The sequence below is a fragment of the Hippopotamus amphibius genome, chromosome 15 (genome assembly GCF_030028045.1).
Source record: "Hippopotamus amphibius kiboko isolate mHipAmp2 chromosome 15, mHipAmp2.hap2, whole genome shotgun sequence".
Taxonomy (NCBI): Eukaryota; Metazoa; Chordata; class Mammalia; order Artiodactyla; family Hippopotamidae; genus Hippopotamus; species Hippopotamus amphibius.
The window spans coordinates 916,068-931,009 of record NC_080200.1 but is presented as its reverse complement, the minus strand read 5'-3'; the positions used below and the strand labels follow the sequence as shown (position 1 = coordinate 931,009).

General features: G+C 61.8%; 1 protein-coding gene across 3 annotated transcripts; it reads left to right on the top strand.

Moving 5' to 3' along the window:
• The first annotated feature begins 2,568 nt into the window (after positions 1-2,568).
• On the top strand, positions 2,569-12,981 carry ADAMTSL5 (ADAMTS like 5). 3 transcript variants are annotated; one of them, XM_057709776.1, is made up of 14 exons: positions 2,569-3,149; positions 4,041-4,355; positions 4,733-4,805; positions 4,913-5,004; positions 5,249-5,309; positions 5,454-5,562; positions 6,712-6,839; positions 7,178-7,289; positions 7,615-7,701; positions 7,827-7,990; positions 8,156-8,354; positions 8,429-8,500; positions 8,841-8,946; positions 11,291-12,981. In XM_057709776.1, the coding sequence occupies exons 2-14, from the start codon at positions 4,300-4,302 to the stop codon at positions 11,352-11,354; spliced, it is 1,323 nt and encodes a 440-aa protein (XP_057565759.1). In that variant the 5' UTR covers positions 2,569-3,149; positions 4,041-4,299; the 3' UTR covers positions 11,355-12,981. The 3 variants fall into 3 exon arrangements, with proteins under 3 accessions (XP_057565759.1, XP_057565756.1, XP_057565758.1); XM_057709773.1 differs by lacking the exon at positions 11,291-12,981 and having other exon boundaries at positions 2,571-3,149; positions 8,841-11,212; XM_057709775.1 differs by lacking the exons at positions 8,429-8,500; positions 11,291-12,981 and having other exon boundaries at positions 2,572-3,149; positions 8,841-11,212.
• Positions 12,982-14,942: the final 1,961 nt, after the last annotated feature.

Sequence of the window (14,942 nt, the reverse complement as noted above, 5' to 3'; positions counted from 1 at the left end):
CTCCACCTGCAGCAGGTGTTTTGAGCTCCTCCTCCAGGAATCAGATGAGTCCCGCTGAGTTACATCCTGGATGGGGATGGGAGGCTGGAGACCTGGGGCTGGAGGGGCGGCGGGTGGATGCAGGGCTCCACACCTTCACCCCAGACCCATCTGGCCATCCCGCAATCGTTAGGGTCCCCATGCAGGGCACAGGGACTGCTGTGTGCACTTTCTACAGGACTCGGTGCCTGCTGTATACACTCATTGCCAAGTACAATGCTTGCTGTAGACATTCCCGGTAGAGCATGCTGCCTGCTGTGTGCATTCCTTGCAGGACATAGTGCCTTCTGTATACCCTCCTTGCAGGGTGCAGTGACTTCTGTATACACTTTCTACAGGCTACATTGACTGTTGTATACACTTCTTGGGAGGTTCAGTGTCTACGAAATGCATTCCTTGTAGGGTGCAGTACCTACTGTATACACTCCCTGCATGGCAAAGCGTCTGCTGTATGCATGTCTGTAAGATGCAGTGCCTGCTGCATACATTCCCTACAAAGTGTAATGCCCACTGTATATGCTCCATGCAGGACACAGCACCTGCTGTATGCACTCTTTGCAGAGCACTATGCTTGGTATATACAGTCCTAGCAGGGTACGGTGCCTTCTGTATACCTTCCTGCAGGGCACACTGCCTGCCATATGCACACCCGGCATAATGTGGTGGACTGGGACTTGGGGCATGAGGCACTAGGCACATCTTTGGGAGAAGGGGGGGGATGAGACTGGCCACTTGGTGGCGCTCCAGACCAAGCCTGATTTCTTTCCGATGCCTCCCAGGCCCCAGGCCCCAGCTCTGCACACAGTAGGTGCTCTACAGAGGGTGCCTGCCCTCACCGTCCCCCCTCCCCCGCCCCTGCCATCCTCTCTCAGGCCCTGTCCCACCAGGCTGAACCTTGTCAAGGTCACCGCCTCCATCCCTGATGCCGGTGCGCTGGCCTCTGGTCCATGCTCCATCCTCATCTTACCCAGCTCCTCCTGGAAGCCCATCCTCGTGTGACCTCCGGGGACCTCATGCCCACCCCGGCCACTGACGCTTAAGCCCCAGTCTCTGCCCTGTCCACACGCTCACCCCGTGACGTCATCCACGGCTCTAAACACCCCTGTGTACCAAGGATGCCCATGCAGTCCCCGGACTCCCAGCCGCTCCTTGCCTCACCCTAGACCCATCCCCAGGTGGCCTCCAGACTTGTCGCCCCCTCCCTCCTGCCCTCAGGGAACGGGGCGCCTCCCTTCACTGGCTGCTCAGGCCTCCTGCCAATACCTCCCCCATGGGATCTGTCACAAGGCCTGCAGACTCCAACCCAAACAGCTGGGAGCCACGACTGCTCTCCCCACCCCCACCCCCAGGGCAGCCCCAGCCCCCAGTACGCCTGCCTCTGCCTCCCCTCTGTTTCCCGGGGCCCCCCTCCTGCCCCCACGGCAGCCAGAGGCAGCTGTTCCCAAACCAGATCACCCCCTCCCACCTCCCATAGGTGCCATCCCCCTCTCCCCCGCCCCCACCCTGGCCACTTGCTCCACCCCCTCAACCTCCCTACCGTCCCTCATTCTCTTATTCCAGCCTCAGGGCCTTTGCACATGCTGTTCCCTCTGCTTGGGCTGCCCTTCCCTCACTTCCTCGAGGCAATCACCTCTTGGGTGAGGACCTTCCTGACCCCCTACCCCATCTGCAGGGAGCTTGGGTGATCTCTTCAGAGCATCTTGATTAGAAGGTGGCACTGTGCCCTCGTAGGCACTGCCTCCCTCACAAGCCTGATTGGTGGGTTGCTCATAGCTGTGGTGGCACACGGTAAGTGCTCAATAAGTGTTGAATGAATGAACGGCATTGGAGGGCTCTGCTGTGAGCTGCTTCCGGCTGGAGGACAGACAAAGCTGGACCTGGGAAGCCCCCTCCCTGTGGTCCTGGCTGGGAAACCCCACTGCGGGCTCCCGGGAGAAGGGGGCACTCAGGCTGAGCCCCAGCCGAGCCCAGAAAGCGGAAGGGCTGTCCACACATCGCCCCCTTGGTGCTCCCGGCTCCTCAAGCCGCTCACCAGGGAGCCTCCCAGGGCGACAGCGAGGAGCCGGGGGAGGGGGCGAGGGGAGGGCGCCTGCTGCATCCCTGCTAGGGCGGGGGATGAGGGGTGAGGGGGGGGGCGCACAGATGCTAAACCAGGGAAGGGTGGGGTGGTGGGGAGCCCTGGGGTAACCCTGCCCTTGCCGGTCCGCGCGCAGAGCTGAGATCCTCCCGGAAGTGTCGCAGTGGAGACCCCCGCCGGCCCCAATGCGCAGATGGGGAAGCTGAGGTCAGGGAGGGTAGAGCCACAGCCGCCTGGGAAGGGGACCTTCTGGACCCCGGTCTAGCTCCGAAGCCAAGGCTCGCAGCCCGGGGCCGGGCAGGGAGGGCGGGAGGCGGGGTGGGGCGCGTCCTCTGGTGACAGCAGCGCCCGGGAATGCGCCGGGCTGGGAAGGGGCTCTCCGCCCCCCACGCCCGGCCCCTGGGGCTGAGCTTCTCCCCAGCGCTCTGGGGCCCTGCGCTGGGGGTGGTCGGAACCTGGGGCGGGAACCCCAGGACCGGAACCCAGGCGCGCCGGTTCCTGAGTCGGGTGACCTTGAGGGAGGGGTAGAGAGAGGGACTTGGGGAGGGGTGGTGGCCGGGGAAGGGAACCTTCGCGGGGACGCGACCCGGGCGTCGGTGGAGAGAGGGAAGCGCCCTCCCGGAGCCGCACCAGGGCAGCCTCGGTTCGCGCGCATTCCCGGGCCCTGAGCGCGGCGCCCGGAATAGCAGCCCCGAGGTGGGGGTAGGGGCGGCCAGTGCCCGCGTGGCTCCCCCGCCCTGGGCTCCCCAAGGTCACCGGGACGCGGACGGTCGCACACCAGGCCGCAGCTCTGGGGGGCCGCGGCGCGTGCGGGGCACTCCCCTGCCGCAGATCGGCGCCCGGGCGCGCACCGGCCGCGCGAGGGCGCACGGCGCCGCGGCCCCTCCGGACCCCGGCTGGGGCGCGCCCTGGGAGGCCGGGTGGGAGGGGCCGCCCCGGGCTCCCCCCGCCGCTCCTCGCGGGCCCCGCCGCTTCCGCCTGCCCAGGGGCCGCCCGGGGAGCCAGGACGCGCCGGCTGGGCTCTACGGGGCCGGTAAGTCCCTCTTCCTATCCCCCCGCCATCCTGGCCGGCGTCTCCTCCCGCCCCCCCCCCCCAAGCTGGGGGGTAGCGAGGCAGCAGTCCCCAGGGTAGGGGAACGCTCATCCCCACCTCCTCCTGGGGAAACTGAGGCCCAGAGGCGTGGCTTGCCCTGAATCACACGGCCAGGCAGGAGTGCCGCCTAAACGGGGTGTGTGCGCTCCTCGGGCCAGGGGCTCTGGAGACGGGCAATGGTGGTCCTTCTAGCCCCTCATTTTGCATCACCTAGACCCCCACCCCACAAGCCAGTGCTGAGTGGGGAGCGGGTGTCAGAGGGTCAAGCTCCTTCCCCTTACCTCTGCTCTGCCACCCAGACTTCTTCCTGCTTCCTGGGCCAGCCAGAGCTGGGGTTCAGAGATGCAGCCGGCCACACAGCTCTGGTCGGGGGTGGAGACCCACCCCGTGGCCCCCCTGGTTCCCAACATCTGAAGCCACCTTGGTCCCAGACCCTTGGTGTCCCAGATTCGAGTGTCAGAGCCAGGAGAGCCTGATAACCAGGGAACCTGGGGCTCGGGAGGGTCCAGCAGAGGCCGGGCTTCCCCCATCCGCTGCCCAGGACCTCCAGGGCTGAGGCCTCCAACATGCTCTGCGTGTCCTTTGGGCATTGCTGACCGCAGGGCTCTCTGGCCCTGGCCCGAGAAAGGACTCAATAGGTGGCCGCTTCCCTCCCCTCCTCCTCCACCAATGCCGTGGTCACACGGAGAGTGGGGTTGGCGCGTAACTTCATCCTTCCCCTGACAGATGGGGAAACTGAGGCCCAGGGCGGCCACGCCCTCCCCCGCCCCGACACAGCCGCCTCCCTCTTCCCTGCGTCATCCTCACTGGGCGGCCCCTTTCCCTCTGCAGGCGGCTCTGGGGCTCCATCCTGCATCCTCTGCACATGAGGCCATGAGGCGCCCGTTGGACCAGGGCCAGGTCACCCCTCCCCGCCCCGCCCCTCATCCAGCAGCTCCCGGCTGCTGCGGGTCTGGGAGCTGAGGGGGCCCTGGAGGCTGGGGGCCCACTGGGGGCCTCTGCCAGGCACCAGCCCCAGCCCCCACCAACCACATCCTCTGCAAGTTCTCATCGAATCCTGGACTGAGCCCAGCTGGTCCCCACTGCACAGATGGGGAAACTGAGGCTGGGGGAAGAGCAGTACCTGGCCCCTGGCCACACAGGAAGGTAGGAGCAAAGATGGTGGGGAGAGTGGGGCCGGCCTTAGGACCCTGGAGACACCTGTGCACGCTCCGGGATGATTCCTTCCATCTTCAGACGCGGAATAAGCACCTACTACGTGCATCAACCCATAAGAATACTTTTTTGAGTTCTCCCTCACCATACTGGGCTCTGTGCCCCCCGTTTTCCTCACCTAATCTGACGAACCCCCCAAAACTTTCCTATTAGGTGGGCTCTATTCTGACTTCAATTTTCAGAGATGAGAAAGGAGGCTCAGAGAGGTTGAGTTACTGTCCAGCATCACACAGCCAGGCGGGGCAGAGCTGGGGTTCAACCCTGGGCCTGCCGGCACCCCCACTGCCACGCCCCCTCTGCTCCCCCAGGCCCCGCCCCCTCTGGAACCTCCTGCTCCTGCTGTGGACCCTCCTGAACTGTGGTTTGGGGGGCAGCGCTCAGGTAAAGGCGGACATGAGCCCGGGGGCACAGCCACGGGGAGCTGGCTGGCGGAGTGGGGGTCGTCGGCCTCCCTTCCAGGCTGACTGCGCCTCTCTCTCCCCAAGTAGGGTCCGGGCGAGTGGACTCCATGGGCTTCCTGGAGCCGTTGTTCCAGCTCTTGTGGGCGAGGGCTCTCTGTGCGCAGCCGGCGATGCATCCGGTGAGGACGCTGCTGGGACTGGGCTGGGTGGACCGGAAGGGGGTCCCTGCGCCTTCTCTCCTGCCAGCCCGGCCCAGCCCCTGGCCGCACCCTTGGCCTGCCCACACATGCTGCACCTTTCAATCCGGCTGATCCAGCTGGAATGTGGGTGGGGTTGGCAGGAGGTGGATGGGTGGGCAGGCTGGCTCTGGGGAAGGGGTTCCTGGAGGTGCCGACCACAGTCTGGCCACCCTGCTCCTTGTAGGCTTCCTAGGGAAGAGCTGTGCTGGGGGAACACCCATGAGTACCGCCTCTGCCAACTGCCTGTAAGTTCTACCCATCCACCTCCCAGACTGAGTCCTCCCTGAAGCCGTCCTGCGCATGCCCCCAGACATGCCTGCCACCGTGCCTGATTCTCTGGGCATCCCCTGGGCTGTCCTGGTCTCTGCTCCACCCATCTCTGTCCCCAGGATTGTCCCCCAGGGGCCTTGCCCTTCCGAGACCTCCAGTGTGCCCTCTACAATGGCCACCCTGTCCTGGGCACCCAGAAGACCTACCAATGGGTGCCCTTCTACGGTGGTGAGTAGCCTACGCTCCTGTTGGTCCAGAGGGGATAACTCCGAGCTGGCAGGGAAAAGTGGCTGCTAAGAAGGAAGGGGGACTTGGAGGATTGAAAGAAGGGGGCATTAGCATTGGGGCTTTGAAGGATATGTAGGAGATGGTGAAGTGAAGGGTTGAAAGCATGTGTGAATTGTGAAGAGGGGCAGAGGGAGGCAGGGTCTATTCTGCACAGGGTCGAACACCAGGCTGAGGATTTACTGGGAGCTCTATGCAGAGACCAAGCGTTCTCAAACTTATACCACTAGCAGGAAATGTTGCCGTACTGAGCTGAAAATAGCGAGTTATATAACTGTGTGCCCAGGGCAGCGTGCCTCCAGATTTAAGGGAAACAGGCAGCTTCAGACGCCATAGTGGGGGTAGACACAGATAAGAACATCCTAGAATGGAGAAAGTTCCAACCGTCAACCTCATGGATATTTTTTTCCTTCACCCTAAGAATTGGAGGAAACTTGCCATGATCTCACCCCCGCAGAGGCCCGCCAGGGCCAGCTCAGGCTCCGTTCCAGGCAGGGTCTGCCAGCCAGCCTCTGGGAGCTGGAAGCCAGAGGGAGCCTGAGCGGGGGAGCAGGGAGCAGGGCTGTGGGCCTGGGGTGTGATCAGACTGTCCACTATGCCTCACTGCCAGACAGAGGGGGAAACTGAGTCCCGGGAAGGGCCAGCGACATACCCAGGCTGTGCGGGACTCAGTCAGCATTGGACAGATACTTTTCTGGGGGCATCTGCTGGGCGCAGGGCCCAAGTGCCGAGTGAGTTCTGCCCACCTCTGTACCCCAGAGCCTAGAACATTGTCTGGGAAAGAGCATGTGATGCTTGTGGAATGAACTATGAAAGAATGAGTGAGGATGTTGATAATGGGCCCCTAGTGTTAGGGCTTCACATGACTGGATCAGCAACTGAATTAATGAGTGTGGCCCCAGGGAACCGGAAGCAGAATGCCTAAGTTCCAGTCGTGGCTCTGCCTCATCCTCCATGTGTGGCTTTGGCTGCATCTCTGGGCCTCTTCCGCCCAAGAGGATGGCTGCCTGCAGGGAGACTGGCAGGGAGGGGGCTGGAACTCAGATATAAGACCCCCGCCCCTGCCCGCCCACCGATTCCTCCCATCCCCAGCACCCAACCAGTGCGACCTCAACTGCCTGGCCGAGGGACATGACTTCTATCACAGCTTCGGCCGCGTGCTGGACGGTACCGCCTGCAGCCCTGGCACCCAGGGACTCTGCGTGGCTGGCCGCTGCCTTGTAAGGACTCCAGGCCCCGCCCCATACCCGCCCACTTCCCATCAAGGACCCGCCCCCTCTAGATTCCACCCCGCCTCTTCTCTACAGGCCCCGCCCCCAAACCCCATTCGGTAAGTTCCTGGTCCGGCCCTCTACCCTAGGCCCCGCCCGTACCAAGTCCCCGCCCTCCCCTACCCCACGTATCACTAGACTCCATCCACAGCCTCCTCCCACCAGGACCCGCCCCCCCAGGTTCCATCTTTTTAGTTCTTGGTCCCGCCCTCTTCTATGGGCCCCGCCCCCTCGACGGCCGGGGCTGGGGCCGTCTGACGGCGCGCGTGTCCTCCCCACCCCTTTAGACCGCCGGCTGTGACGGTTTGCTGGGCTCGGACACCCGCGAAGACCAATGCGGCCGCTGCGGCGGCACCAACGACTCGTGCCTCTTCGTGCAGCGCGTGTTCCGGGACGCCGGTGACCGCCCGCCCCGTCCTCGCTCTCTACCAGAGCGAGCCCTTTAAGACGTCCCGCGCTGATTGGGCAGGCTGAGGCCCAGCCTCCCTCGCTCATCATTCTGATTGGTCTTTGGTAGATTGTCCCGCCCTTCCCAGAACGGATGGGCTTTAACTCTTTTGCTGCCACACTTAAGCGATAACCATCGGAACTCCAGTCCTTTAGCAAGCGGTTTCGGAGTACCGGGGCCTTGGCTAAGCTCCTACCGCAGCATCTCACTTCGTCCTCAAATCATCCTCCACATACACCCCACCTGCTCCCAACACCCGCCTTCCCTCCCGCCCAGGTGCCTTCGCTGGGTACTGGAACGTGACCCTGATCCCTGAGGGCGCCAGACACATTCGCGCCGCCCACCGGAGCCGGAACCACCTGGGTACCGCTGGGTCCGTGGGAGGAGGCGCCCCGCTGGTCACCCGAATCCGACGGGGAGGGGGACGACAGGGTCGGGAGGCGGGCGGGGCCGGTTCCGGGGACTCCGGGCTGAGCCTTCCCTTGCAGCGCTGATGGGGGGCGACGGGCGCTACGTGTTGAACGGAAACTGGGCGGTCAGCCCGCCCGGGACCTACGAGGCAGCGGGCACCCGTGTGGTCTACAGCCGCGTCACAGGGCCGGAGGAGACACTGCGCGCCGCCGGGCCCACCTCCGAAGACCTGCTCCTGCAGGTGGGGGCGGGCCTGAGGGGGCGGCTGGGCGTGTGGGGGGTGGGGTTAAAGAATCTGGGGGGAAGCAGCGTTCAGAGGGAGGAGGCAGGGGTAGAGGGTCAGAGGGGGGAGGCCGGGCCATCAGGTCGGAGGGTGGCGCCCTAGTGTGTGACACCCTCTCCCCAGGTCCTCCTGCAGGAGCCCAACCCCGGCATTGAGTTCGAGTTCTGGCTGCCCCGGGAGCGCTATGGCCCCTTCCAGGCACAGGCTCAGGCCCTGGGCTGGTTCCTGAGGCAGCCGCAGCCTCGGGAGGTAGAACCGCAGCCCCCTGAGTCTCCCGCAGACCCAACTGTTATCCCCCCACGGACCCCGATCCCCACCCCAGGTGAGCTGGGGACCGCCTGGGTGGGGACGAGCTGGGAGGCAAAGCCTGTGTCCCTGACTGCGCTGCCCCTGCAGACCCCTGCCCACCCTGCCCCGACACCCGCGGTCGTGCCCACCGGCTGCTCCACTATTGCGGCAGCGACTTTGGTGAGAGGCCCCTGACCCCGTCCCTCACCTGGCCCCTAATTGACTTGAACTTGACCCCTCTCCTGCTGACCTCTGACCCTGGTCTGACTTTACCCTTGACTCCCTGACCTGACTCCAACTTGACCCCTTCTGACCCTAATTTTACTCCCTGATCTGATCCTTTTCCCTAATCAGACTCCTAACCCCTCCTTGATCTCTGAGCTGACCCTGACCCCAGGCTGCAGCTGACCACAGTCCCCAAATGGCCCACCTGACCCCCAGTTCCCTCATCTGGCAATGGGTGCATGGACGGGGCCCGGGGTGAAGCGTCCAGCCGGGCTCAGCACTGCCCTGCCCGCAGTGTTCCGGGCCCGTGTGCTGGGCCGCGTCCACCAGGCCCAGGAGACCCGCTACGAGGTGCGCGTGCAGCTCATCTACAAGAACCGCTCGCCGCTGCGGGTCCTCGAGTACGTGTGGGCGCCAAGCCGCTGCCCCTGCCCACCAATGGCCCTCCACCGGGACTACCTGCTGGCAGCCCGGCGCCTCATCAGCCCTGATGGCACTCGGGACCGGCTGCTTCTCCCCCACGCTGGCTACGCCCGGCCCTGGAGCCCTGCTGAGGACAGCCGCGTGCGCCTGGCCGCCCGGCACTGCCCTCTCTGAGCCCCTGGACCAGACCTCAGCCACACAGGGCTGACCAGGCTCAAAGTCTGCATGTTTCCCCTCTTGCCGTGGCTTCCAGGGAGCTCAGAACTGTCTCCCACCTGCAGCTCTGGGACTGCATCACACACACTCAGACACCCCTGCACTCAGTCAGATCCACTGTCAGAAGCAGGCACACACTGGTGAGGATACACTGAATGGACTCTTTAACACTGATTTCCTTTCTCACCCTGGCTGCCAGGAAATTTGTAGTTATTTTACACTCAGAGACTGTGTCTGCTTCTATTCCCCTTTTTTCACACTCATTTGCTTAGAGACCCTGTCACCCACAAGCATGGCCCTAATGAAGACATACCTTAGGAGACTTTGTAATGTATACTTTTCCCCTCTTGCCCTGGCTACCAGGAAGCTCATCACTGTTTAACTCACTGACACTCTGTCTCTCCCTTCTTACTGCCACTTACACACTCACCCTCACATATTCAGAGATACTGTCCCAAACAGGCATGACCCCCCCTAGAAAACATGCCTACTCAGGCACTGTAACGTACCAATTTCCCCTTTTGCCCTGGCAACCAGGAAGTTCAGAGATAATCTTAACAGCTTCTGCAAATCAGGGGGAGGCAAGAGGGTTTCCTCCAGACAACATTGCTTTTCACCCCTCTTTTATTCCTATTTAATTTTTACAAGCACTTTTTTTTAAACAAGGGCACCCCAGTTACACATACTTGGCCGCAGACACTTCAGGATGCACTGGTAGTCAGCTCCAGTCACGCTCTCACCACCTGTACACGTGTGATCATGTGCACCCCGTCCCCTCCTCCTCCTGGTCCAGCCCCCACCTCCCCCCAGCATGTCTGACCCTGGGGGGATGGTGAGGACAGGGAATATATGAGGATGGGGGCAGATGGGGCTTTCTTAGGTCCCAAGACCCCTCCCAATGCCCCTTGGGGCCACTCATTCCCAGGCCTGTGCCCTGTCCTCATATGTCCTGGATGTAATCTCCTCATAGATTCTAGAGCCAGGAGGGCAGGAGCAGGCCTAGGTCAAGTGTGGATTGGAACTGTCTGGGGGGGGGGGGTGTCACATAGTCACTCAGCAAACCGCCCCTCTGCCTCCCCACCCGGAGTGGGGTGCCTCACGCCATCACCTGGGACAGTCTTCTGGACCACCCGTGGTTGTGTTTTCCTCGGGTGCGGGATGGCGGGAGTGTGCAAGGGGTGCCAGACACGTGGGTCTCAATGGGCTCAGCCCCTGACCTGGCGGGTGACCTCAGGCCCAGCCCTGCCCCTCTCTGGGCCTCAGTTTCCCCATCCGTGTCTACCCTTTCAGCCCCGCCCCCCAGCCCTGACCTTGGGCGCCGCACTCCTCCGGACTCCTTCCCCAGCCCCTCGGTTCATCTGTGCATTCCTCCGAGGAGTATTTATTGAGCGCCTACTGTACCCCTGGGACCGGGCAGCGCGGGGGGCGGCCGGGCCTCGCCCTGTCCTGCGCCGCAGGTGCTGAAGCGGGAGGACCTCCGAAGCCCCTCCCGCCGGGCGGGGCGGGCGCCTTTCTCGGGGGCGGCGTGGGGCCGCGCGCCCCCTGGTGGCAGGACGGCGGAAGAGCGGGTTCCGCGGTGCTCGCGGCGCCCGAGGGTCCCAGGTCCCCCACGGCCCCGGGGGTCCCCTCTGCCTCGCTGCAGTGCGGGGACGTGTCCCGGGCCGGGGAGTGGGAGTCTCAGGCCTCCCCCGCCCCGGGGCTCTGCGGGGCAGCCCTGCCACCTACTCCCCAACCAGCTGGACCGGTTGGCCAGGGGCGAGGCGCCACAGCAGATAGGACGGCCCTTGGCCACCGGAGCCACGATTTCCCGCAGCGCCTCCGCGGAGCTGGCAGCGTCGTTTCCAGTAACGATCGTGTAAGGAACCGTTTAAAGAGAGAGGAAAACACTGCAGTTTTAAACATACTCAAATTCTGCGGTTGAAGGCAGAACTAGTATTTGCACTGGCCCAGCCAAAATTCCACGCGGCTTTGATGCTTCATTTTTAAACACCAATAAAAACTCCAGGTGGTTACATGCAACAACGGAAACGCAGTGACTCAAGATGTGTATCTTTGTGTCTTTACAATTCCCCGGGCTCTAGGGCTCTGACTGCGTCCCTCCCGTAGGAACGAACACTCAGGGCCCACTGGGGTGAGAGACTGGATCACTGCCCGAGCAGACCTCAGGTGATTACAGACGGGAACTCCCTCTCGAGAGAAGCACGCACAGCTGAGTGCCCCGGCGTCCAGAACTGGGACGTCTCCAAATGGACTTCCCGCAGGAGGCGATGTTTATTAAAGGATAGAGAATGCAAACGGACGGGCGAGCTTGAAACGTGTGTCCATGTTAATAAAATAATAGTAACCACAGCGGTTCTTTCCTCAACCCCACAAAAGGTTGTATACAACAGCCTTTTTTTTTTGATTAATTTATTTTTTTATTGGTTGCGTTGGATCTTCGTTGCTGCGTGGGCTTTCTCTAGTTGCAGAGAGCGGTGGGGGGGGCTACTCTTCGTTGCATTGTTCGGGCTTCTCTTTACGGTGGCTTCTCGTTGCAGAGCACGGGCTCTAGACAAACGGGCTTCATTAGTGGCAGCACACGGGCTCAGTAGCTGTGGCTCGCGGGCTTCGTTGCTCCGTGGCATGTGGAATCTTCCCAGATCAGGGCTCAGAACCCGTGTCCCCTGCATTGCCAGGTGGATTCTTGACCACTGCACCACCAGGGAAGCCCTGTATTCAACAACTTTGCGGAGTACCAGCTCTGGGGGGCACGATGCTTTTCTTACTGTTCTGAATTCTCTGCAGACAGTACTCTTCTTTGTCTGTGCCTCTCTCTCACTGACCCTGTAGCGCTGGCTGACCCAAAGAAGGACATGCGTGCAGTTGAAGGGCTGCTGAAAACCCCTGGACTGTCTCACCCTGAGGATTAGTTGAGGGCGTGTGGATTAGAATGGCGTGACCACCTGAGAAAACAGTTTGGCTGTTTCTGCTACAGCGGAACACACGCTCGTGTACAAGGTTGAATAATTGTGTCCATGTCTTAACCCCTGGAACCTGTGAACAGGACCTTATTTGGAAAAAGGGTTTTTGCAGATGTAATTAAGGGTCTCAACATAATTAATCTGGAGTATCCGGGTGGGCCCTAAATCCAATCACAAGTGCCTTGTAAGAGACATGCAGAGGAGACGCAGAGAAGACACCTGTGTAGAGACATGCAGAGGAGACGCAGAGAAGACACCCGTGTGAAGACAGAGGCAGAGATCAGAGGCACGCGGCTACAAGCCCAGGGATGCCTGGGGCTCCCAAAAGCTGGAGAGGCAGGAAGGACGCTTCCCTGGAGCCTCCAGAGGGAGCACAGCCCTGTGACACCTTGATCGTGAACTCCCGGCCTCCAGATGGTGAAAGAAACAATTCCTGTTGCCCCAAGCTGTCCAGCTGGTGGTGACTGGTTACAGCAGCCCCAGGAGACGCAGAGGCTCACCCGGCACCTTGCAGTCTCTGACAGGCGTACACCCAAAAGAAACGAGAGCTCCGCTCACCAAAGGCTGCTTCTAGAATGTTCCTGCAGCTTTCGTCACAACAGCCCCACTGGAAACAGCTCTAACGCCCGTCAGTGGTGGACTGCATCCCTCTCTGGCCTTACAGAATGACACGCTCCCTGCTGATGAAAAAGAATGACGCGCTGGCCATTCCCCCAGCAGCCTGGCGAGTCCGAGTCAGACAGGAAGGGACAGAAGACACCGTGGACACAACGCAAGTGACGCTCCAGGCCAGAGGAAACGGGTGCAGGGAAGGGGCTACTTTGGGGGGGAAGTGACTGGGAGGGGCCGGCCCGGTTGTGTTACTGGCCCCCGAGTTCCCGGTTACACTTTTCTGTACATTTAAGTTAAAAAAGAAACAAGTCAGAGGGGCTAAATAAACGTCACTTCTTCCACCTGGAGAGACAGGTGTGTGTCTGCTCACCTATGCCCCCAGGTGAGCTGATGTGGCGGGGAGGGGGGGCTTGGAGACAACCTTTGATGGGGGGCGGGGTGAGGCCAGGTGTGGAGCGAGCCGGGGCCCCGTCTTCTGTCCTGGACCCAGGCCACACCACCTACTTCAAACACCTGGGCCAGCGATAAGCAGATTATGGGATCCCTGTCCCCAGAGCCCACGTGGACTTCTCAGCAGGGTGGGAGCTCATTAATAATTACCCTTCATCCCTTCCTCCCAACAAATCCAACATCCCTGAGTAAAAGCCAAAGTCCTCACCACACTTTCCAGGTACCTGCGTGGTCCACCCCACAGACTCACCTCCTCTCCAGCCCTGGCTCACGTGGCTGCAGCCACACAGGCCTCCCTGCGCTTCCTCTAACCCGCCAGGCATGGTTCTGCCTCAGGGCCTTTGCACACCCTCCATGCCCGGACCACTCCTGCGCCCGTATTCACAAGACTTGAGCCCTCATCTCCTTCCTGTCTCTACTCAAAAGTCACTTCCAGCGACGTCCCTGGTGGTCCAGTGGTTAAGAATCTGCCTGTCAATGCAGGGGACACAGGTTCCATCCCTGGTTGGGGAACTAAGATGCCACATGCCGCCGGGCAACTAAGCTTGCTCGCCACAACCAGAGAGCCCACATGCCACAACTAAGACCCGATGCAGCCAAATTAATTAATAAAAAAAAAATCACTTCCATGAGAGTCCTTTCTCTGACCCTCCAGCCTTGGCCCCTCCCCCCAACTCCTGGCTGCCTCTTCCCCAATGTTCTCCCCCTTCTGACCTGTTACACATTTATCCTGCCGACTGTCACCTCCCCAAATCCTCAGGAGCAGGGATTTTTGTCTCTCTGGGTCCTGACTCCACCCTTGGCTCCTGGAGCACGGCCTGGCATCCAGTAGGTGCTACATATCTGCCGAGGGATTGATTGAGTGAATTGGACCCACTGCTCACCAGCCGCACTCACTCAGTGCCTCCTCCTGCCTCACTGGGGTTCTCAGGGATGAGGACACGGGGCTGCCCGGCGGGGGGCTGTGCAGAGCTGCCTCCTTTTCAGGGAAACGGTGATGCATGTGACCACCAGCAGCTGGGGACAAGCTGGGCCGCTCGCGGGGGAGAGGGATGGCGTGTGCATGTGGCCACCACCAGCTGGGGACAAGCTGGGCCGCTCAGGGGGAGAGGGATGGCGTGTCGAGGGATTGCGGAACTTGGCTGATGTGTTTGGGCAGAAACCAAACGTGTCTCCAGACACGGCACAACGGCCCTGGGACAGAATCACCCCTGGCTGAGGGCCACTGAATGACAGCCTCAAGAGCTCCTGCCCCGGCCAGGTTCCTGATCTCTCCTCCTAGCTTCCCTCTTGTGTTGGCACCAGAAGTTGTGACCAAGCAGAATCTGGGAGAAGCAGAGCGCGGGTTGGGGGTGGACCGTGACCGACCCCACGGGGTCCTCCCAGCTGGGCTGCAGACGCCTCGAGGGAGGTTTGTCCTTGAATGACAGTAGCTGCCCCTCGGAGGTGCCGGAGGGGTTACAGCCCCTTCCCGGGAGTGGGCTGGAGCCAGTGACCAACAGATGTGGGCGCACAAGACGTGGGCCCCTGGGCTCCAGGTGGGGCTGATTCCAAGTGCAGGACCCACTCCAGGCGCCCCCAGACCACCGCTTCGCTCAGCGCCCCCCACCCTCCAGCTTCCGACTCAGGCCGTGCTTCCAGGAACCTGAACGAGGGGGGCAGGTTTCCGGGTGTTTATATCCCTTTGGATCAGGTCTGCTCTGTTTGCTCACGTCTTTGCGTCTATATCCACGTGG

Bases quoted from the DNA above. Each gene is read 5' to 3' on its own strand.
- ADAMTSL5 (XM_057709773.1), top strand. From the start codon at position 4,300: ATGGGGAAACTGAGGCTGGGGGAAGAGCAGTACCTGGCCCCTGGCCAC. The intron at 4,806-4,912 runs GTAAAGGCGGAC...CTCCCCAAGTAG, and splicing joins GTTTGGGGGGCAGCGCTCAG to GGTCCGGGCGAGTGGACTCC. The intron at 7,290-7,614 runs GTGACCGCCCGC...CCTCCCGCCCAG, and splicing joins GCGCGTGTTCCGGGACGCCG to GTGCCTTCGCTGGGTACTGG.